The sequence below is a fragment of the Micromys minutus genome, assembly GCF_963924665.1.
Source record: "Micromys minutus genome assembly, chromosome: 27".
Lineage (NCBI taxonomy): Eukaryota > Metazoa > Chordata > Mammalia > Rodentia > Muridae > Micromys > Micromys minutus.
Window position 1 is genome coordinate 20,624,349 of NC_137962.1, and position 23,737 is coordinate 20,648,085.

Here is a 23,737-nt window from a genome sequence, read left to right on the forward strand (position 1 = left end):
GGGGAGGATGGGGGAGTACTGCCGTATCGTGTGAATAAACGGTATTTTTTCTTTCCTACTTCTCGGCCTATTTTGTTGCTTCCAAATATGAGGGAGCCGGTGTCAGAGGCCAAGGCTGTCAGAGGTCGGTGTCAGAGGTCATGGCTGCCTTTGCGGTTGGCTTGCCTAGCAAACCAGCAGGCGGACACAGCTCAGCGTCACGATTGCAACTCCAAAAGATCCCTCTTAATCCTCCCCCTCCCCCAGCCCTGACTCTCCTCCCGGGCCGCAGTGCGAAGGTTTAAGGGGCCATGCCCTTTCTCTTATAACCTGCCTTTCTGGTACTTAGGGTCCCAGAATCTCCTGCTGAGCCTACATTTGAACCCCTCTTTTCTGCATCCCAATGGCAGATTATGTTTTTGGTAGGCATACTTCCTGTTTATAGTCTTTAAGTTAGGTTGTAACAAAATTCCTCCTCTTGAGCCGCTTTTAATAAGCGAAAGTTCCTGCCGGTAGTTTTGGTGCCTCTGTGAGGGCTTCTTCCAGAGCAATGGATGTCTTCACACAGAATGTCGCCTGATTCCCTCCAGGATCTCTTAAAGGGCTCTCTACCCTCATGACCTGATCATAATATTGATAGCTTGATTCATACAGCTCTTTATTAAAATGTGGCTGTGGGCAAAGTGGGTCTTTGTTGACACTTTCCCCAGCATGCAAATAAAGCCAAGAAATGACAGCTGCTAGGTGGATTTCCCTCAACCTGTGCCCCTCCTGGGAGGGTATCCACCCTCCCTCGCGCTCTCCCACGGCTCACCAGCCTGGTGTGAATGCATCCCAACTGTGCAAGCTAAACCGGCAAGAATAAGATGTCCCGTCCATTTCACGTGGGCTCTGGATCATTGCAGATCCACTTCTGTGACCAACTAAATGGCCGCCGAAGATTCTGACCCAAGGCTTGGGATTTTGTAGTATAGTGGAGCACCAGCCCTTAGAGCTCAAACTCTGATTAGCTAGCCACTCCAGCAGTGCGAGCACAAGAGGTGACTGGAAATTGTCAGAGGGGAAAGTAAATATGCTTCCTACATTTGCCTTCAAGGAAATACTGGGAGGCGGGCTCGGGAAGGAGAACTGGGGAATGAGGGAGCTTGCCCTGAGGGAGCCTGCCCTAGTGGAGTCCCTGGAGCTCTGCCTCAGACCAGCTGATAGTGGTTTTTGGCAGTTGGCCTGAAAGATTTTAGACTTTAGAGGAAAGTGGGGTAGGTTTGTGGACAGCTGCAGGTCACTGCCATATGGATGGTTTGGAAGGGGAATTTTTATTTAAGACGGTTTAGAACCTAACCTAGGGAAATGAATCGTTCACAAAGTTTCTTTTGCAGGAAGAGGTTTGAGATAGACTTACCTATGAGACTTGAACTCATTGCCAGCTTCACTATAGAATAAGGCATTTGGACCTTTTGTTGGTTTTATTTATTATGTTTAACGGGAAACACGCTTTTATAGGTTGAATGAATGAGTACGGAAATTCGGCCTGAAGGTAGCTGTTGCTGAATTTCTAAGGAGCTGCAGGCCCTGGGATCACTGTTTCAACTCCAATTTCACTCTTACTTTCAGTGGGGAGGTAGAGGGAGGGGAGTATGTCAGGCTGAGGTGGCCTGTGTCTCAGGGCAGGCTGTGTTCCATTTGGATGGGCCAGTGCTGAGGAGAACTTCTTGCTCTTTTTCTAGGGCTATGCTACCTACCAGCACTTGGCACTGTTGTAGCATTCCACTGTTGCAGGCCTGCCGCTAGACAGGACTTCTCAGACACAGGTAGGAGCCAATTGAAAGAGTCTTTATTCCATCTGGCTGATGACTATGCCTGGGTCCTTGGGACCTGAGCCTTTCTCGTCCATACTTAAGCAAGAAAACCACGTCACGGCTGGAAAGTTCCCAACGTTCCCTTCCTGAAACTGAAGGCTAAGCAGACAGTTACAAAAAGCCAAAATATGCAGTCCAGTTAGCAAAATGGCAGGGTCACGCTGAACATTAGGGAGCCCACACCCCTGAGTGTTGTTGTTGTTTTTTCTTCATTCAGCAAGACGAAGTTCATCAAGGGGACTAAAACAGAGTCACCATGGTCATCTAGCTCTTTTCATATCGCCTCTGGTTCTGTGGGAGGGCATGAGTCAAATTGTGGACTCATCCTGGTGAAGAGGACTATGTTTTCCTCTTAGGACTGAGGGTTTTATTGAGGGCCGGGGAGATAGCTCAGAGGATAAGAGCTTTATTGAATTGTTTCGTTTTGTTTTTTAAGAATTATTTTATTGATATGATTGCATTGTAGCTGTCTTCAGACACACCAAAAGAGGGCATCAGATCCCATTACAGATGGTTGTGAGCCACCATGTGGTTGCTGGGATTTGAACTTAGGACCTCTGGAAGAGCAGTCAGTGCTCTAACCACTGAACCATCTCTCCAGCCCAATTAAATGGTATTTTTAACATAACTAACCATACATTTAAGAATACAAGGGCTGATAGCTAAGGCCAAGAGGAGGATTAAGGGGCCAGTGATGGCAGAGACCAGGACAGGTAGCCAATGTATCCAGGAAGAAGGGACAGGTACAGTTATTAGAGTCATGTCTCCTTTCCCACTGTCCTTTATATTGTTTCTGACCATGCCAAGGTTCTCTCCGATGACACCAGACTGGTTGCCATAGGAGCCGCAGGTTTTGTTCCAGTGCCAGGCAAAAGTCTGTCTTGGTGTTTCATGAAGAGATCTAAGCTCCTTTGGTTTTGTAAGACTACCTGAGCCAAGGAGTCTACCTGGTTTTCTAATCTGGAGGTGGAATTCTCCAGCTGCCCTATGTCACAGACCTGCCTGGGGACTGAGCTATCCTAAGCTTTTTGTTTTTGTTTTATCTCCTATGATGAGAACCGAGATGCTCACTGGCTGATCCAGCCATTGCTGCCCCCTGCTGAGACTGGGATCAAGATGGGGACAGCCCTTTTGGTCTTCACTAGTCCTGAGTCTAGGCTGAGGTGTGCCCTGCTTTCTTCTCCACTATAAACATACATCTGAGAAGCACACACACAGTATACAGAGGAGTGGAGTGTGTCCCTCCAGTTGATCCGAGGAAGCACAGTGAGTGAGTCCGTTGGTGCAGGCCAGCCAGGTGTTCTCAAGAGCATGGTAGGATATTCGATCCTCCATTTTGGGTGGTTTGGCTGTTATTACAAGTCTCAACATAAGGGGAGCTGGTTATGTCCTATTTAGAGGAGACTATGCAAGTGTCTTTTTCTTGGAGATCTTCCAAGGTTACCCCTGACTCTAGTCACAGTCTGGGGAATCTCTTGAAGGGTTAGGGTCTATTTAATCTACCTCCTACATAGTAAGAGGATTTGGGGTCCAGACATAGCCAACAACAGTCTTGTCCTAGGTCAGGTTCAGATGGCTGAGTGTGTGCCTCTTTGGTTGATTGTGTAAACCTGGGGGAGTGGAGCCTAACACCGAGGCCGACTAGGCCTGGAGAGATGACTCAGTGGTTAAGAGCACTGTCTGCTCTTCCAGAGGCCCTGAGTCCAATTCCCAGCAACCACATGGTGGCTCACAACCATCTGTAATGGGATCTGATGCCCTCTTCTGGCGCACAGGCATACGTGTAGGCAGAAAGCTGTAGAATGTATACATAATAAATAAATATTTTTAAAAAATTTAGGCAGACTAAAGTTTCACGAAATAGTCAATTTATTTAGAGCACCAGGTAATTTATACTCTGGGGGTTTAAAAGTGTCACATGAGCTCTTATACTCTCTTGTTCTCTTACTCTCTCTTGCTCTCCTCCACTTGTTCCTTCCCTCCCTATTCCCTTCCCCCTCTCTCTGCAGGTGCTCATGTGCTTCTCTACATCCCCCCCCCCACCTCTGCCTCTACTACCCTCTTAACTCCCTCATGACCTGAATAAACTCTATTCAGTACTGAAAAAAAAGTGTCACATGAGCAAGGCTTTGGATCACAAGGACAAGCCCTATGTGGCAAAAACATGTCACCCAGCAGGCCCTCCAGAGGCACATAAATCCTGACTCCCCAGGTTCTCCCTGTGACACAATTGTAAATTGTCCAGAAGCTGTTTGTATTTTAAGGTTAATTCCACTTCCCCAAGAAGGGCAGCCTACTCTTCAGGTGACTTCATCTGAACCTTCCCATTTTAATTAGTAAAATAAAGGAAAGACTGAACGGGGCAAGGAAGGTGGAGAGGAGTGAGGTCTGAGAGGTCAGGGAGGAGGGTGGAGGTCACTGCAACTTGGAGGTTCCCCAGGACCAGCTAGACCCAGGTGGGATTGATTGGTGTTAAAAAGCTATGAACATTAAGGGTTTTATAGGTCTAGTATTTGATACAGAAGGGCAGTTTGTATCTTTGTCTATTTGATGTAATCTTGTTGTGTAGAGGGTTTGTGGATTGAGAGTTGAATATATAAACCTGAATGAAAAGCAAACGGGTTGTAGAGTTGTATTTATGTGGGATTTGGGGGTACAGAAACACCCCAGGACAGAGGTAGAGAACAGGCGGTAGAAAACCACCAGGGAAGGGAGTTAGTTGCACGGACAGGGTTAGGCTGTAAGGGTGGCTTGGGCCGCGCGACAGAGGTACTTGTTGCTCCGTATCAGGGTCGGGCCTGAGGAGTGAGACCTCAGGGCCAATAAAGAGTTAAACCCTTTTATTTTTTAACATTTACTGCAACACACAATAGTAAGCACCAACCCCGTAGGCCCTGGTTTTAATGACCTCCAGGTTTTACCTTCCAGCACTACAGGTTATGGGAGGATTTTCCATTTTTCTTTTTCCTGGAGATAGGGGTCTTTGTGTCCCAGGAGGATTCTTTTCACATCCCATGGCTGCTCAGGGGCACTGCCAGCTTCCTGGACAGGGGTCTGGACCCCTCTCCTTATGTTGTGGTGACCTCCAGCCACACGATTATTTTTGTTGCTACTTCATAACTCTAATTTTGCCATTGTTCCGAGTCTTAATGTAAATGTCTGTGTTTTCTGGTGCTCTTCGGTGACCCCTGTGAAACAGTTGTTCGATGTCCAAAGGGACGGCGAGTCACAGGTCAAACACTGCTGAACAAAAACTGCTAAACTGTTGGCAGGCAGATAGTACCACAACCTATCCTATCACACACACGCAACACACACACACCTCAACCCCCCCCTGCTGTCGCCTCGTAGGCACGGTCACAAGGGCACAGAGGTCCACCCAGAAGGTGGGTTGGTCATCTGAAGTTATGTTAAAGAGAATCATTTCTATTACCTGTCTTTCTCAGTTCCAATTTTCTGGTCTATAGTGGTTATGGGATCATACCCCAGGGAGGAGGAAGAAAGAAACACAAAGCCTGCATTTATCTTAGAGCTCAGAGGTTCTTAGACGACCAGTCCATTGGTCGTCATCCTCTCTGACCTATATTAGTCTGGAGTGATGAACCCAAGGGAGAGACAGCTAGTTTGACATCAGTTGGGGTAGTGAGGATAACTGGGTAGAGTCCCTTCCAGACAGGTCCCAGGCCTGCTTCCTTTTTATCCAAACCAAGTGGAACTGGTGTTGTGTGCTCGAGGTGGTCCAGAGAGCAGCTTGGTAAGCTTCCTGTAAACCTGCAAAGAGTTGGGAATGGAGTGAGGAAGCATTTCTGCCTGGGGACGTCCTGGAGTGTGGGGATAGGGAGGCAGCCTTCACGTTCTACTCTTTCTCAGCTGCGCAGCCTGTGTGCACGATGCAGTTTCTGACTGATAGTTAACCTCTTTCCAAACTTTGAAATACCTTGGCCATGAAGGCCAGGCAATTGAATACCAACACCAGGGGCAGTCCAAACCTAACTCCCGAAGAAACTTCTTTGTGACTATTGGGGCATTCTCTGTGAGGGTGGGGTAGCCTTCCACACACCCCAAGAAGGTGTCCATAAATACTAACAGGTACTTTTCTTTTAAGATTTATTTATTTCATGTATATGAGTACACTGTAACTGTGGCTCTCTTCAGATACACCAGAAGACCCTGTTGGTGTACAGAGTTCAAAGACAGCCAAGGCTACAAAAAGAATCCTGTCTCCACAAACAAGTAAACAATGACTAGAGATGCTAGGTCGACCTGGCTGCTCTGCAAGTTGCTATGTTGTCTCGACTGGCCTGAGAGACAGAGAGGAGGAGAGGAGGCGAGAAGTACAGGCTGGCCATGAGCACGTGGGGGGGGGGGGGGTAAGGGAATGGGAAGAGGGGGGACAAAGGTGTAAGAGCAAGTGGGCAAGAGAAGAGAGCAAGAGTAAGAAGGGGCAAGCAGCCCCTTTTATAGCGCCAGGTAACTGTGGGGTGGAGTTCACAGAATTCTAACTGGAAAGATTTCACCCCTTGCTCCGGGGTCTTCATTATCTAGTCCTGGCTCACCTGGAAATCAGATCTGCCAGCCTCCGTCTCCGGAGTGCTTGGATCAAAGGCATGAGCCACCATGCCTGACTAGTGGTTTCTTTACTTACAATTTAGTAAATCCAATCTCTTGGAGATTACTCTTACGTTATTAAACAATAAATAAAGATGCCAGCCCTGACTTTGCTCTCTAGATCTTTCCCAAACACTCATCATTGCCTAAAACAAAAACAAAACAACAAAAACAACAAGCAAGGTGAGGTGAAAATGCTTTTTAATCCTAGCACTCAGGCTGGGGGTGTGGATCTCAGTTCTGGGACACTAAAGCTACCTAGCGACCCTGCTTCAAACAACAACAAAACCCCAACACTTTTCCTTGTCTCCTGCGCAGATGCGTTAGCGAGAAGGGTGAAGATAAGGAAAGGCAAATGAGGACAGTTTAGGACGGGACACCCGGGAAGGAAAGTCCCTCCGGGACTGGACGCGGGCTATCTAAAGCTAGAACCGCAGCTCGATGGTCAGGGCTGAGAGCCTGCGACACGGGTTCACACCTAGGCACTGAGCCCGCCCACCACTTCGGAGGCGGAACCTTTGCGTTGATAGCCTATCACCGCTACGGAGGCAGAGCCAGTCTCCTTCTCATTGGTCAATGATAAGGTGACGTCACACCAGGCTACAGAGACCGTCCTGATTGGTTGGCGCTGGTGCCGGTTTGCGCTGGGGAGTCTGCGCCGAACTTTCGCTGTCCACGCTTTCAGTCGGTCGTGGGGGCTAAGGTGGGCGTGGGGACGGCTCCGCAGAACCCTGGGTTCTGAGGGCGGAGTAGGGGGTGGGGGGGAGAACCGCTGACCGGAAGTTATCAGACTGACCGGAAGCGAGGCCTGAGGGAAAGCGCAGATGCCCGGAGGGAGGAGCTTTTTCCACGTAAGGGGGCGGAGGGGACGCTCGGAGTCTCCGGCGAGCAGCGCGTCTCCGCTTTGAGGCTGAGCGGAGGACGCTGAACGGGCGGTGGGCTTTGGAGAGCCCGAGTCCTGCTGAGCTCCGGCGGGACCCGGTGCCTCTCGCCCCCGAGAGCGGAACGAGAGCGATTCCTGTCACCGGGGCACCCGAGGAGCAGCCGGGGTGCAGCCCGTAGGTCAGGCTCGGGGTGCTGCGCGCGGAGCCGGGTTTGTAGCTGACTACTACTGTCCTGTCTCTGCCGGGTAGAGTTACACTCCTCCTCGCCTTTGTACCGGAGTCGGCGCCTGCTAGGGCAGGGAAAGAGCCGGGATGGCCTGGGCTCTGAAGCTGCCGCTAGCTGACGAAGTGATCGAGTCGGGGCTGGTGCAGGACTTTGATGCTAGCCTGTCTGGCATTGGCCAGGAACTGGGTGCCGGTGCTTACAGTATGAGGTGAGTGAGATCCCCCCCACCCCCACCTCCCAGACCTCACCTTCTCAATAACAAAGGTAGGATCTTGTAAAGTGGGACGGCGGCTGTGCGGTTTAGAAAACCGCCTGCGGCGTGATGGGCAGACTTCTTTTCCCCCTTTGGTTTGAGGACCGTGTGGTAAAGGAAAAAGACTCTAGGAAGAGTCAACTCTGTAGGGCCCTTGCATCCCGCTGGTGTGGGAGGCTTGGGCACTGATTGGATTCATGTGAAGAAGGAAGGGGCAGAGATGGCTAAGGAAGTTGGGCAGTTGGGAACTGAGGCTCAAGGTTGACTACTTGTTGGGAAGAGACGGGAGACCTTGGGCAAGAAGTCCACAAGTCTGTCTCCTACAACAGACTTGTTTTAAGGTTCTCTTTCAGGGAAACTTGAGCTGAGAATGTTGTAAAAAGTGACAAAGAAAGCCTTGTATACTGGCGCAGAACTGAAGTCCCAGCACTTAGCGAGTGGGGGGTTAGGAGTTCAAGGCTATGCTTGGCTACATAGTAAGGCCAGCACGGGCTACCTGAGATTCTGCCTTTAAAAAAGGCAAAGATAACTTTTCGATGTTTCTAGACACCTATGCATCAGGCAAAAATATCCTTTTGTCAGGAAAGATGGTGAAGAACTCTGCTCCACAAGGCTCGAGCAGCTGGAGGAGTTTTCTTCCCCTCAGGAACCGCAGCTTAGGTAAAGCTGGGGTTTGTTTGTTTGTTTGTTTATTTATTTATTTATTTATTTATTTATTTATTTATTTATTTATTTACTTTGAGACAGGGTTTCTCTGTGAAACCCTGGTTGTCCAGGATCTCTGTAGGCCGGGTTGGCCTCAAACTCAGAGATCTGCCTGCCTCTGCCTCCCAACAGCTGAGATTAAAGCAAGCACCACCGCAGCCCCGGCCTGAAGCTGTATTTTTGACTTTGTCACAGAAAAAGATTTCAGGATAAGTCACTATGGGGCAGAGTTGAAGTTTATTAAAAGGTCTTCAACATCCATCACCACATGGGGGACTAATGAAAATGAGGTGTGCTCAGGAAAGAAAGACACACCTGAGAGAGGGGCTCGGCTTCTCAAGGGATCAAAACTGTCTGTACAGTAACTAATTTAGTGGTTTTGGTGGTGCCCGAAGTTGTACTAAACAGATTTTTTTCCTTTGTGATTTCTTTATTGTTTCTATTTCCGTTTTTAGATCCAGGATGGTTTTGTTCAATTCATTCACCTCTTTGGTTGTTCGTAAACAGAATTTTTAAGAAACCTTACAACAGGTTGTGGATCATGCATGGGCACACTCTTAGGTCCTAAAAGGTTTCAAAAATTAAGATGTTTTAACTGTAAACAAAAAATTTAAGCCTTGTTTTGGGATTCACAGAAAATATCTGAGAAAGTAGGAAGACTGTATTTGAAGGTGATATAGGTTCAGGTCTTAAACATGGATTGTTACTTTTTAAAAATTTTTATTTATTTTATGTATATGAGTATACCATTGTTGTCTTCAGACACAACAGAAGAGGGCACCAGATCCTATTACAGATGGTTGTGAGCCACCATGTTGCTAGGATTTGAACTCAGGACCTCTGGAAGAGCAGTCAGTGCTCTTAACTACTGAGCCATCTCTGCAGCCCTGGATCGTTACTATTTTAACATTCTTTCCTACATAAATAATTTTATTTCTTTGTTTGTAGTCTTTCTGTGTTGATAGTCTTCACACAAAATCTAGTTACTTGTGTTGGAATTCCTCCCTCCCATTTGTGTGTGTGTGTGCACGCGTGCGTGCATTTGTGGAGGTCAAGGGGCAACTGGGAATTGCTTGTGTCCTTGCATCGTGTGGATTCTAGGCTGGAACTCGGACTTGGTAGCAAGGCCTTGACTCATCACCTGATCGATTCTTTAGCTTCACTCCCTTCCTTCCCATTTTCCTCTACATTTTATTGTCTTTCTCTCCTCTTGTAATTCCCCCCCATCCCCAGACGTTTAAGGCTAAAAATGTGTTTTCTACAAGGACTTTGGTGCTGGAGAGTGATGCAGACCAGACCTGTGCAGGGACTGGAAGTCTCCACCGCAACAACCTGAGAACGTGGGACGGCCCAAGCTCGGAGACAGTTTTTGGAAAACTGGAATAGAGTGTCGTTTCTTGGGCCATCAGACCACATAGCAATACAGCTAATATAACATACATACATATGCACACACACAAATCTTCAAGGTTTATCTTTTTATACAGTCTTTTTTTTTTTTTAAGAACAAGTTAATCAGACTTTTTATGATGTGCTTAAGCTTGATTTTTGTCCTGACTTTTCTATTTTGAAAAATCCCTAGGACTAAAATCTTTTTGCTGGTGATGGTGGCACATGCCTTTAATCCCAGCACTCAGGAGGGCAAGGGCAGGTGTGTCTCTGTGAGTTTGTGTGGCCAGCTGGTCTACAGAGTGAGTTGCAGGACAAAGACTAAGTAAATAAAACCAAATCCCTTTTTTGGTCTGGGGAGATTGCCAGTGGACCCTGCTTTACAAGCATATTCTGTACAAGAACATCTGAGTTTGAGTCCCCAGCAACCTCATGAGAAAGTCAGGAGTAGCTGCCCATGTACTTCTTACTCCATAATTGCTGCCCCATGCACTCTTTACCCCAGGATCCCTGTGACTCTCAGCCTAGCATGCCTATCTGAAGAAACAGTTCTGTGAGAAGACCCTGTCTCAAAGGTAGAGCAGGACACCCCCATCTCTGCCTTTACACATGCACACATAAGATGTCCTTTCTCATCTAAGCGCATTTTCTCTTCATCCTTCTTTACCAAAGTTTCCTCACCTGTAACTTCCTGTATCTCTTTAAAAAATTATTTATGTGCATGGGCAAAGATGAAAACGTAAATGCAAGATAAAGAAGACAAAGCAATCATGAACTTGTGGGCCCTTTTGACCTAAAAAGAAATTTTAAGGCACAACACTATAACAAACTCTAGATATGGGTTGTCTTAGTTACTAGAAAACAAATACAGATTCCTATTGGCTATCAAAATTGTCAGCCCCTAGAATATTTAACTTTCAAACCCCATGAACATGGTTGTGTTATCCCTCCCCTTACTGTGGCACCTAATGAGGACGGCTGGTGACGCAGAGTTAGCAGTGTTGGAATGAGATTGGTGGTCTGCTAAGAGCTGATCCTGTAAAATGCACACATAAAGTGAGAAGGCTTTCACTTGGCATGTTTCAAGGTAAGCCTTGGCTGATTCATACTTCTTTCATTGAACTTTTAATACTATATAAGTTGTCTGAGTAAGTTTATATCTGACTTGACCAGGGTGTTGTTGTCATTGTTAGCTGGGATATCAGGTACTCCACCTTAGCTTCCAACGGTTAGCTGAAGATGACCTTGAATGTCTCTCTTTTTTTTTTTTTGTTTTTGTTTGTTTGTTTTTCAAGACGGTTTCTTTGTGAAGCTCTGGTGTTCTGTAGACCTGCTGGCCTCTAGTTTATGGAACTCCACCTGCCTCTGCCGAGTGTGGGGATTACCAGCCTCTGTCACCACACCCAGGCTATGTGGTAACTAGTGACCAAGCCCAGCACTTTGTGAGTGTTAGGCAAGCATTCTACCAACTATATTCCAAGTCCTGGTCAGTGTGTGTCCGTCTGTCTGTCTGTCCATTTGTGTCTCTGTGTGCTTGAGTTTGGCTCGTGTGTGCTCATGCATGTTTGTGTGTGGTGTGTATGTAGGAGGGGTGTTCATGCACATCTGTGTGGAGGCCAGAGGTTGATGTCAGATGTTTTCCTCATGGAAATCAGAAGGTGTTGGATCCCCTAGGACTGGAGTTCCAGATGACTGAGCCACCATGTGGGATCAGGGAATTAAACTTAGGACAGCCAGTGCTCTTACACATGGGCCTCTGTCCTTCTGTCCAGCCCAGGGGATTGTCTTTCCCTGCGCACTTCTTAGTTTTGTGACGTCCCATTCTTAGGAGATGTAGGACACTGCCTTCTTTTATTCTGGCAGTTTCAGAATTAGGGCTTAATCCATTTGAGTTAGTTTTTGTGCATCGTGATGGACACATGCCTAATGTCACTCCACCTGTGTGCAACCTGTTCTCCCAACGCCATGACGATGCTTTCTTTTCTCCACGTCTGTCTTAAGCCTCATTGGGAGTGTTAAGTAGCTGATGTTATCTCTGGGTATTTTTGGGTCTTCAGTTTTGTTCTGTTGGTACACATGTCTGTGTGGCGTCATCTCTGTGGCCCTGTACTGTATCATAAGATCTGAGTGGTAACCCCCCAGCACTGTTCTTTTTGTTGAGGATTGATTTGGCTGTCTGAGGTTGCATATGAATTTCAGGATAGTTGTTTTCTGCTTGTGTAAAGAGCGAGATGGGGGTTTTGATTGGGATCGATTGAATGTGTGCACTGTCATTTCACAATGTTGATTCCCAATCCACGAGCATCGGCTGTCTCTCCATTCTCTAGTGTCTCTATCCCTCCAGAGGTTTAACGTTTTCACTGTTGAGGTCCGGCATTTCTTTCTTTTTTATTTTTATGTGTGAGTATACCATCGCTGTCTTCAGACACACCAGAAGAGGGCATCAGATCCCATTACAGATAGTTTTGAGCCACCGTGTGATTGCTGGGAATTGAACTCAGGTACTCTGGGAGAGCAGTCAGTCCCAGGTCTTGCATTTCTTGGATAGGTTTATTTCTAGATAATTTTATTTTCTTTGATTCTGTAAATGGGAATGTGTCCATGAGCTCCCTATCTGTATATTTATTATTGGTGTATAGAAAAGCCATTTGATATGTGTAAGTTGACTCTGCATCCTTCCACATTCCTGAATTTGTTTCTACATCCCAAGTAGACTTTTGGGATCCTGCAAATAGGGGTGGGTTGATGACCTCCTCCTGCCTCATTGCTCCAGCTAGTGCTTCAATGCAGAGCTGAAAAGGAATAGAATAGCGGTGTCTGTCCTGTCCTGACTCCATGGGTGACAGCAGTTCTCAACCTGTGGGCTGCAACCCCATATCAGATACTTACATTACGATTTATAACAGTAACAAAAGTACAGTTAGGAAGTAGCCACAAAATAATCTTATGGCTGGGGGTCAGCACAGCATTTGGAGCTGTGGAAAAGGGACATAGTGTTAGGAAGGCTGAGGGCCAGTGATTGAGGATGCAGCTGGCTGTGGGCTTCTTGTATATGGCTTTTATTATGTTGAGGCATGGACCCTTTCTTCCTGGATTTCTAGGACTTTTATCATCAAGGTATGCTTGATTTTATAAAAGGCCCTTTCTGCTTCTATTCATATAGACATGGGACTTTTGTCTTTAGCCCATTAACGTAGTTTATTGCATTTCTTGACGTGCATATGTTGAGCCATCCCTGAATTTCAGAGATAAAGCCAACTTGGTGAATAGTTTTTTTGATCTTTGACTGTATTCTGTTTGGAAGTATTGTATTGTGTATTTTTGGGTCTTTGTTCATCAGGAATATTGGCCTATAGTTTTCTTTGCTGTTGTTGCTGTGTCTGACCCTGGTGTAGGTATTAGATTGATAAAGCAGGGGTCTGAAAATGTTCCTTCTGTTTCTTTCTTTATTCTTAATAGTTTCAATAGTTCTGGTAGAATTCCGCTGTGGACCCGTGTCTGGTCAGGAATGTTTTTTCTTTCTTAGCTGGAAGGTCTTGTTAGTACTATTTCAGTCCCCTCATTTGTTGTGGGTCTGTTTAGGCTGTTGACTTCTTGGTTTCCTCTTGGTGGTGAGTCTAGAAATTAATTTCTTTTATGTTTTGCTGCTTAATTGGAATACAAGCTTCCTTTGTTTGCTTGTTTAGCTTTTTGAGACAGGGTTTCTTTGTGAAATAGCCATGACTGTCCTCGAACTTGCTCTGTAGGTCAGCTGGCTTCAAACTCACAGAGAGCTGACTGCCTTTTCCTCCTGAGTGCTGGGATTAAAGGTGTGTGTCATCATACACAACCTGAGTGCAAGTTTTAAAAAATACTCCTGTGTATTATTCTGAATTTCTTTGATGTTTATTGTTGTGTTTTCATGTTCGTTTCTGACTTTGTTAATTCGAGTTGTCTATTTCTTCTCATTAATTGGGCCAAGGGTCTTAGAGCTGTTTTCATCTAAAGAAAACAGCTCTAAGATTTATTGATTCTTTGGACTGTTTTCTTTTTTTCTGGCTTTGTTTTGTTCGTTTTTTATTTCTGCTTGATTATTTCTTGCCATCAACTGGGTTTGTATTTGTTTTTCTAGCTTTTTTGAATTGCATCATTAAGCCATTTATTTGTGCTCTTTCTGATTTTTTTTTTTTTTTTTTTTTTTTTAATGGTTGGGGAGTGGGAATTGAGATGGTTCTCTGTGTAGCCTTGGCTGGTCTGTACCACGCTGCCTCAAACTCAGAAATCCACCTGTACTGGGATTCAAGACACTTACTATCGCCACCTAGAGTAAATTACTTATACTTAGTAATTTATTAAGGTAGCAGGTAAGCCTCTACAGAGTTCTCTGCTCCCAGCAAAACTTAGTAGTGGTGAGAATGAATAGACAATGGAAGGTGCTAGGTATATGAGAACACACATGCGCGAACACACACACACACACCACAGAGACGGAGGGGAGGGGAGAAGAGAGAGACAGATAGACGAAACTTGAGAACATTGGTTTTTGGTTTTTTGTTTTTTCTTATATGAGCACACTGTAGTTATCCTCAGACACACCAGAAGACGGCATCAGATCCCATTACAGATGGTTGTGAGCCACCATGTGGTTGCTGGGAATTGAACTCAGGACCTCTGGAAGAGCATTCAGTGCTCTTAACCACTGAGCCAACTCACCAGCCGAACATGGTATATTTTAAAAAGTCTTATATTATTTAGGGAATTAAAATACATAACCATCTCAAAATATAATGATTCAGCTTGTGTTACTTATTAAATATTAATGTGTTTGCTTTTGTAAGACCTGGTTTCCCTGTGTAATTCAGGCTTCCCTCAATCTGTGACCTTCCCTGAGTCTCCCCTGAATACTTAGGTTTAATGCACAAGCCTCAGTTTGGTGCTAGGTTTTTTTTGAGACAAGGTTGTAGGTAGCCTATGCTAGCTTCCAGCTCAGCTTCCAGCTGATGCTCTAACCGTACTGCCGATAAAGTATGTTTCTTCCTCCTTTAAAGAGTCTGGGCACTGTGGCAGGCATCTTTATCTCCTACGCATTGATTTTGCCAGACTCTACACCTGTCCCTCTCGGTTCTCTGGGCTCTTTCTAGAAGAGAGCATCCTAACAGCTGGTGGGCCTGAAGGAAAAAGGCTAAAGCAGAGTTAGAACTGGAGACCAGTCATTGCCATAGACCAGGAGGGCAATGTGTCCATCCACCGTGTGCAGCAGCCTCCGTAGTGTGCTGTTTACTGTCACTCCTGTGCTTCTCAACACTCTGAACTCCACAGCCATGTTTTTCACAACAGGCTTTCTTGTATACCAGCGTGGTCATGAGCTTACTGTAGCTGACGATCATCCATTTGTCTGTTTGTGTGGCATGTTTGTGTTTGGTGATGTCCCAGTCAGGGTTTCTGTTCCTGCACAAACATCATGACCACGAAGCAAGCTGGGGAGCAAAGGGTTCATTCAGCTTACACTTCCACATTGCTGTTCATCACCCAAGGAAGTCAGGACTGGAACCCAAGCAGGTCAGGAAGCAGGAGCTGATGCAGAGGCCATGGAGGGATGTCACTTACTGGCTTGTTTCCCCTGGCTTGCTCAGCCTGCTTTCTTATAGAACCCAGGTCTACCAGCCCAGGGATGGCTCCACCCACAATGGGCTGGGCCCTCCCCCCTTGATCACTAGTTGAGAAACTGCCTTACAGCTGGATCTCATGGAGGCATTTCCTTAGTGTTATCACAGAGGCTCCTTTCTCTGTGATAACTCTAGCTTGTGTCGAGTTGACACAAAACCAGCCAGTACAGGTGGCAAGTGCTTTTATCCACCGAGCCATATCACTAGGTCTGATCCTCCTGCCTTTACCTCCCAAGTGTAGGATTAAAGGGCTGATCTGCTCTTCTTGGTTTATGCCAGGATACACATCATACGCTGGTTCTTGCGCATGCTAGGCAAGCACTGTACCAACTACATCTCTAGCACTCAGGTTATCCTAATACCAAATGAGTTCTCTATACCTTTATGTTTGGTTAAAGCACGTCAAATTGGCCGGGCATGGTGGTGAATGAACACCTTTAATCCTAACACTCAGAAAGCAAAGGCAGGTGGATCTTTGTGAGTCCAAGTCAGCCTGGTCTACAGAGTGAGTTCAGGACATCCAGGGCTAAGTAGAGAGACTCAGTCTTAAAAACAAACCAAAAAAAATCTCAGTGCCCCCCAAAAACCATTCCTCCTAAAAAAAATTGATGTGCCAAATTGACAGTGTACATCAGAATGGTTCTGCAGAAATATCAGGTCCCATCAGTAATACACTAAGCACAGAGAAGCCAGCCCTTCAGATCCCTTCATTGAAATGAACTCAATGAATGAAGCAATTTGATACAATAGAATGCTTCCTGACACATTGGAGAGACTCCTGAGTCTTCAGAATGGGTTTTCCTAATGTGTAGTCAGCTTCCCCCTGAGAGAGAACAGCCTTTTTCCTTGCATCTGTACATATTAATTATACCTAGCAACGGGTATCGTGTGACATGCTCCTCCTGATAACATTTATCCCGAATTACTCTGCTCTCACGGATTCTTTCTCTGCTTTTCTGTCGTGTGTGCGAGTGTGTGACAAGAGCTGGTGTCTAGTTAGGGTTACTGTTGCTGTGTAGTGGAACACCATGACCAAAGCAACTTGAGGAAGAAAGGGTTTATTTAGCTTACACTAACCAGTCAAGAATTCACACAGGGCAGGAACCTAGAGGCAGGAGCTGATGCAAACGCCATGGAGGGGTGCTGCTTATGGACTTGCTCTCCATGGCTTACTCAGTACTTGTTTTATAGAATCCAGGACCACCAACCCAGGATGGTACCAACCACAATGGGCCAGAGCCTCCCCCATTGGTTAAGAAAATGGATGACTTTAGCTCTGTCAAATTAACCAAGCCAGCACACTGGTTTTTTACTTCCATATTGGTTCTTTTTTAATTCTTTTTTTTTTTTTTAAAGAATAAGCAGGGGCCTAGGGTGTATTTACAGAGAATCTTTAAGTCTCCATCTCTAGGATTGTAGAACTGAATGGTTTTTTTTTTTTTGTTTTTCTTCTTTTGTTTTTTTTTTCTCCAACAGTAAAGAAACTAATAATAATAAACAATAATAATTCTAGATTGTGAAATATTTGAGGGGCTCGTGGAATGGCTCAGTAGGTAAAGGTGCTCGATACTAAGTCTGATGACCCAAGTTCCATTCCTGGAAACCATGTGATACACGGAGAGGACAGACTCCAGGAAGCTGTCCTCTAACCCGAGTATGTGCAGTGTGTGTGTAAGTGTAACCTAAACCTCCTATGGATGTAGACATATCTGTCCTGCTTTGAATAATTTTAGAATCTCAACCTTAAATGACAGATCTGTGCTTAGTTGTGGAGGGTTAAGTGCAGTGCCACACGCTGCTGAGACTGGGATCTGTCTCTTAGCCTCCCCAGACACTGAGATTGAGGAGAGTACCAAACTACGTTAATGCGGGTTGGCCTGTTGCTATGTCAAAAGCCAATTTACCTTGATTCCTGGTAATCACTAACCTTTCACAGAAGCCAGCGGAGATGATGTTTGAGGGTGATGTCACAGTGAAGTCTCCCAATGCCCAATACTGTTTCTTTTTTCTCTCTATTTATTTTATGTATGTTTACACTGTAGCTGCCTTCAGACACACCAAAAGAGGGCATCAGTTCATTAGATGGTTGTGAGCCACCATGTGGTTGCTGGGAATTGAACTCAGGACCTCTGGAAGAGCAGCCAGTGCTCTTAACTGCTGAGCCTTCTCTGAGCCCCCAACAAGGTTTCTGAATGTATGTCTTGTGTTCTAAAGTGTTTGTTGTATCTGGTCTTAAATTTTTTTTTATAGAAATAGTGTCTGGTTTTAAATTGTCTCCAGGAACAAGAGTATTTCTCCCTGACTAGCACTCCCTAGAAAGGGTAGATTTTCTTGTTTCTCAGATAGCCCACACTGGCTTTGATATCAGGATCCTTCATCCTCCCTGGTGTTGGAATTACAGGTGTGTGCCATCACACTGGGCTTTTCCCGCTCTTTTTCTTTCTCTCTTTCTTTTTTAAACTTTATATGTATGAGTGTTTGCATACATGTATGCATGTACCATGTGTGTGTCTAGTGCCTGTGGAGGCCAGAAGAAGCGGTTGGATACCCAGAACTGGGGCTACAGATGGCTGTGAGCCACACCATAAGGTACCAAGCAGTGAGTCATTTTAATGCTAACTTTTCTCTACAGCCTCACTTTGAACCCTCAACTGTACCCATCTGGACAGAACACACACAGTTACAGACCGAGGAGAGGGAGAGCACTGTGCATGTCCCGGTGCAGTGACAGAGGGCTTTAGTCCCAGCACTTGGAGATGGGGACAGGAGGATCTCTAGTTTAGGGCCAACACTGGCTGTGAAGAAGACTCAGTATCCTGAGAGAGGAAATTGCACATGTACCACCAAAGCCCACATATGTAAATCTGGCATTTTTCTTTAGTTGTGTTTCTCCCATGGTGCTATGGGTCAAACCAGAACCTCACTGATGCTATGCTCTGTGGAGCTGATGTCTCCTGCTGTTCCTTTTCTACCTAAGCCAGGCATGGCTATGTGCTTGCCCGAGACTCTGTGTGAGTGTGGAGACAGGATTTCAGGGCCTGGTAGCCACTTACCCTAGCCCTAGCGCTGGTTCAGTGGGGAGTCCTATCTCAAGGGAGTATGGTTGAGATAAGGCTGGATCTCTGATCTTCTTGGGCTTTTTTGCCAGAGGAATACCCTCCTCTCAATGTGCACACGTGTACACACACACACACACACACACACACACACACACACACACACACGCCATTAGGAGAAAAACTCCACAGAGAGAAGATGTGTGTTTAGAGCTGGGCATAATGGTACACACTTGTCACCCCAGCAGTCTGGATTGAAGGTAGAGAAGAAGATACGAAGACCTCTAGATAAAGGTCACCTAAGAAACGGGCTTAAAAACTAAGGCAAAGGGGAGTGGTTCAGAGCACCTAATACTCTTCCTGAGGACCCAGGTTAGGTTCTTAGCTGCTTAGGTTCTTACCTACAAATTCTTGTAGGGCTGAAGAGATAGCTCAGTGGTTAGAGCACTGACTGCTCTTCCAGAGGCCCTGAGTTCAATTCCCAACAACCACATGGTGGCTCACAACCATCTGTAATGGGATCTGATGCCCTCTTCTGATTTGTCTGAAGATAGTGTAACCACATACATGAAATAAATAAATCTTTAAAAAAAATAAAAAAAGAAATTCCTGTAACTTTCGTAGCAGTGGAATCCTTTTCTGGTGTCTGAGAGCTCCAGGCATACATCTATTGCACTTACACACAGGATAAATACATATCTTTTTAAATGAAACAAAAATTCCTCAGTACTGTTCCCTTTTTCCAAAGGTTAAGGTTGTTTTGTTTTGTTGTTCTGGGGTGGGGTTTGTTTGTTGTTTGGGTGGGGTTTGTTTTGCTTTGTTGTTTTGTGTCAGGGTCTCACTGCATAGCCCTGGCTTGGCTTGCAGCTCACAGAGACCTGCCTGCATCTGCAGGTCTCTGCCTCTCCGTGCTGGCGTTAAGTTGTGTACCCATCACAGCCCGGTATGGCTTTCCTCATTCAAAAGCTCCAAAGGCATAATAATCATGTAAGGTAATGAGCTCCGTTTGCTCAGCATCCATCACTTACGCCTCGGCCAGTGTCCCATTTAAATAAATACATACTTTATGTGTATACATACATGTTTGCATGCATGGATATGTACCACAAGTTATGCCTGGTACCCATAGAGGGCATTAGATCTCCTGGAGCTGGGAATACCGAAGGTTGTAAATCACCATATAGGTGCTGTCAATCAAGCCCTGGTCCTCTTCAAGAGCAGCAAGTGCTCTTAACTGCTAAGTCATCTCCAGCCTTTTAATTACTTTCTTTCTTCAGTCCCCCTGCTCCCTTTGTCTATTTTATACATGTGTAAAATCTAGTTTGGTAATGGTCACCTCCATTTCCCCTCCTCTTCCCCTAACATAGTTCTTTCAATACTTTATACCCAACCCCATCCCCTGCTCCTGCCCCCAAACCCAATGAGTTTTTTTTAGTTCTCCCTCTGAGCACATACACGTGGGTGTGGGCATGTACTGGAGCATGGACTACGGACCTATGGCCACACCTCCTAATGGAAAGGCTCCGCCCTCTTCCAGAGCTGTCACTGCCTTTCTCACTTCACTTAGCCATGGGCCTTGTGAGCTCTCACCCGCTTGATCTCATGTGTTCCAATGCTAGTGCAACAGCCACGCCTTCCAGAAGACAGCATTTCAGAGCACTTCTCTTAGGTGTTTTCTGTCCTTTTCTGGGATGTCCCCTGAGCCTTGGGGATGGGGATGGGCACACTTTCCCCACTTGGTCATCACTTGGAGTTATGAGTTTCTGTGTTGTCAAAGCTTCTCTGACACGAGGACTCTGAGCTTGACAGGAAGTGCGGTTTTCTTTTATCTTTTAAGAGGTGGGAGTCTTGGTCTGTTTTCCTAGGCTGGCCCTGGACTCATGGGCTTAAGTGGTCTTCCTGCCTTATCCTCCTTGAGACTGGAGTCACAGGCTGATGGTTCTCCCCGTTGCAGAGCCACTGCCCTCCACCTCCCAGGTAACATTTGGGGATTCTGGATATTGTTTTCGCCGACACAGTGGTTTAAGCAGAAACTGCTTGTCATTACTTTCGTGCTGATGGCTTGGATGAGGCTTTACCGGGTGAATAGTAACTACAGCTCTTCACAGACTTTTATAGGTAATTTTTCATTCGTGAATCTGCTTTCGCACCACTACCAGAAGTCAGTAGAGGTCATTTGTTTTATTCCAGTGATGTCCTTGCATTGCCCATATTTAAGCAAGAAGAGTCAAGTCTGCCCCCTGATAATGAGAACGAGATCCTGCCTTTTCAGTACGTCCTCTGCGCGGCCACCTCCCCAGCAGTGAAGCTCCACGATGAGACCCTCACGTACCTCAACCAAGGTCAGTGCCACTGGGTCCCGCCGGGTCTACACTGTGTGACGTGCGTGCCTGTAGGTCAGTTTAGATGTGTAGTGTGGCCCATCAACTAGACCCTTAGGAGACTTTCAGTCTGCGTTCTGACTCCTAGTTGGTGCCGCTCCGCCCGTCTGCTGTGGATAGTCACAGGCCTTGGACAAGCGGCTCCACCTGTTTCACTTCCCTTATCTGCAGAACCGATTGGCAGTGACTTAGAAAGTCGTGTCTATTACCTGTGACAAGGATATGAAAGTGCTTTTAGCACAGGGCCCACCCAGCTCTAGTAGGTGATGATAGTGTCACCTTACTCATTCTGTAGAATCTTTCTTTCTGAGTGTGTCTAGATAAGTGAGTCGGGATAGGCGTAATCTGTAATTATTTTTCTTCTAGGACAGTCTTATGAAATTCGGATGCTAGACAACAGGAAACTGGGAGAGCTTCCAGAAATCAACGGCAAGTTAGTGAAGGTAAAACAGGCAAAGTATTTTGTAGATTTTAGGAAGGGAGTGTGTTTTGTTTTAATTTTTGTTTTTTTCTTGACAAAGACTCATGACATATCCTAGGCTGGCCCTGAATTCCGTATCCTGCCTCAGTTTAGTAGAGTGTAGTGCTGAGCTTTCAAAACTGCACCATCATGGGTGTCGTGATTTCTTTTTTTCTGTTTTATGTTCTTCTGGATCCTTAGAGACAGGAATTAATGACACATTTTCTGCCACCATTTTCTGGCAGAGACATGAACTGGTGATCTTTGGGGTCAGTGTAAGCCTTGCTGTCCCTGTGGATTAAATGAATGATGTGGCTGTGCTTGTATACACATGCCAAGAACTGAGTGTGGTGATCAGAGGACATCTTGAGGGAGTCACTTTCTGTTTCTACCATGTGGGTCCCATGGATTGGATTCACGGTTGTCAGTCTTAGAGGTAAGCATCTTTACCTGCTGAGCCTCCACGATTCTCAAAGCTATAGAAGCAGCAGACTTGCAAAGCCTTGTTCTGGACAGCTTCTTGGTGGATTGTTTTTGGTGGCATAAAATCAGCTCCTTGAGGATTTTAATTTTAGTAAGAATGTGTGTGGGGGGGGTTGCTGGGGATCAAAGCTATAGCCTAGTACATGTTGGGCAGGTGCTGTACCACTGAGCTACATGTACTCCTAGCTGTTAGGTTTCTGGTTCTTTGGATACCTGGCCTTGTAACAAACCAGAAACTACTGTTTATGTCTCTCCTTCTGTCTCATTACATCCTGAGTCTAAGAGGAGTCAGCAGCTTTTCTGGGGTTTCCTGGGGACACGGGTCTTCACAGCGTGTGAGACAATGACCTTTCTAGCAGGACAAAAGGAACATTGACTTCGCTAAATGGCATGTGTCATCCAGGACTATCTGTCCTGTGAAGGAGACTTACACACTCTTTGTCTATAAAATGAAAAATAACCTGAACAAAACCAAAAACCTCAGCAGCTACTTTTTGTTTGTTGTCCACAGTAAAGATTTGGAGAACGAAAAGGACACTAGGTATAGGAGTTTTGACAGCGGCTGTGAAAGGGGGTGGGGAGAGGAGCATAAGGACAGTGACTGGAAGTGACCTGTGACCACTGTTTACAGGTTGTGCATAGAATCATGCTCAAGGCTGGCAGGGTGGCTCAACAGGGAAAAGTGCTGTTCCCAAGAGCAGATGACCCAAATTCTGTCCTTGGAACCCACCCACATGGTCTAAGGAGAGAATCTCTGTGGAGTGCATACACTCCCTCCGATAAAGAAAGAAGGAAGTACATGTAATGAACAAAACGTAAACTAAACCAACGTTGGTGGTACACGCTTTTAATCCCAGTACCTGGGGAAGCAGAAGTAAGCAGACCTGTGAGTCTGAGGCCAGCCTGGTCTACAGAGTGAGTTCCAGGACAGCCAGGGCTACACAGAGAAACCCTGTCTATAAAAAAAAAATTAGAGGTGGGTAAAAAGACCAGAAGATTTTAGATTGTATCTAGAAACCAACTAGTATCAACTCTGCTAAGTTTGTCTGAACTGGTTTTCTGACTGTGGGCTGACACTGTCCTTTCTTTAGAGCATATTCCGTGTAGTGTTCCACGACAGGAGACTGCAGTACACTGAGCACCAGCAGCTGGAGGGCTGGAGGTGGAACCGGCCGGGAGACAGGATTCTCGACATAGGTGAGTCGGGAGCTGGCACTCAGAGCCGGCACCCGCGCCTGTGCGTCCGGAGCTGACCGCTTCGCTGCTTCTTGTTCCCTTTGATTCCTGAGCTTCAGAGGCTCAGCCCGCAGGACGGCGAAGTGGTTGTTCCCAGGCATAAGAGAACTTGTAAGGCAACCTTAGGATTGAAGTTGAACAGTAAACTGGTTCACAAGAAGCTTTTGAGTGAACTGTGGTAATATAAAATGTGTTCGTGTATATAGTATAACACTTCATTTTTTCCATTGAATAATACTGTGTATTTATTCGTCTACTTTAAGTAGTGGCTTTTCATTCCTGTCTCCCCAGTCCTCATGAACCACTCTCCTGCCCTGTCTCCGTAGGGCAGTATTGTCCTCTGTGAGGTAGCATAGTGTCTCTGGAGATCCGTTCATGCTGTAGCATATGTCAACCTTTCTTTGGTTTTAGAGCAGAACTGTTCTCCTTACCCACTCACCTGGTGGGGCGGTGCTTTTGCTGGTAGGCTCTTTTGAGTAGTGTTCCTGTAAACATGGACATGACAACATTTGTTTGAGTCTCTGCTTTGGTTTCTTATGTGTGTGAAGCAGGATCTCATTCTGTGGCCCAGTTGTA

General features: G+C 46.0%; 1 protein-coding gene across 2 annotated transcripts in view; it reads left to right on the forward strand.

Moving 5' to 3' along the window:
* Positions 1–7,342: 7,342 nt before the first annotated feature.
* The window catches only part of TFCP2 (transcription factor CP2), a 36,829-nt gene continuing 20,434 nt past the window's right edge, over positions 7,343–23,737 (forward strand). For both annotated transcript variants that reach the window (XM_080939004.1, XM_080939005.1), the window contains exons 1-4: positions 7,343–7,761; positions 20,792–20,943; positions 21,349–21,425; positions 23,017–23,122. In XM_080939004.1, the coding sequence (XP_080795130.1) occupies positions 7,640–7,761; positions 20,792–20,943; positions 21,349–21,425; positions 23,017–23,122 (457 nt within the window). In that variant the 5' untranslated portion in view covers positions 7,343–7,639. The remainder of the gene's footprint in view (positions 7,762–20,791; positions 20,944–21,348; positions 21,426–23,016; positions 23,123–23,737) is intronic.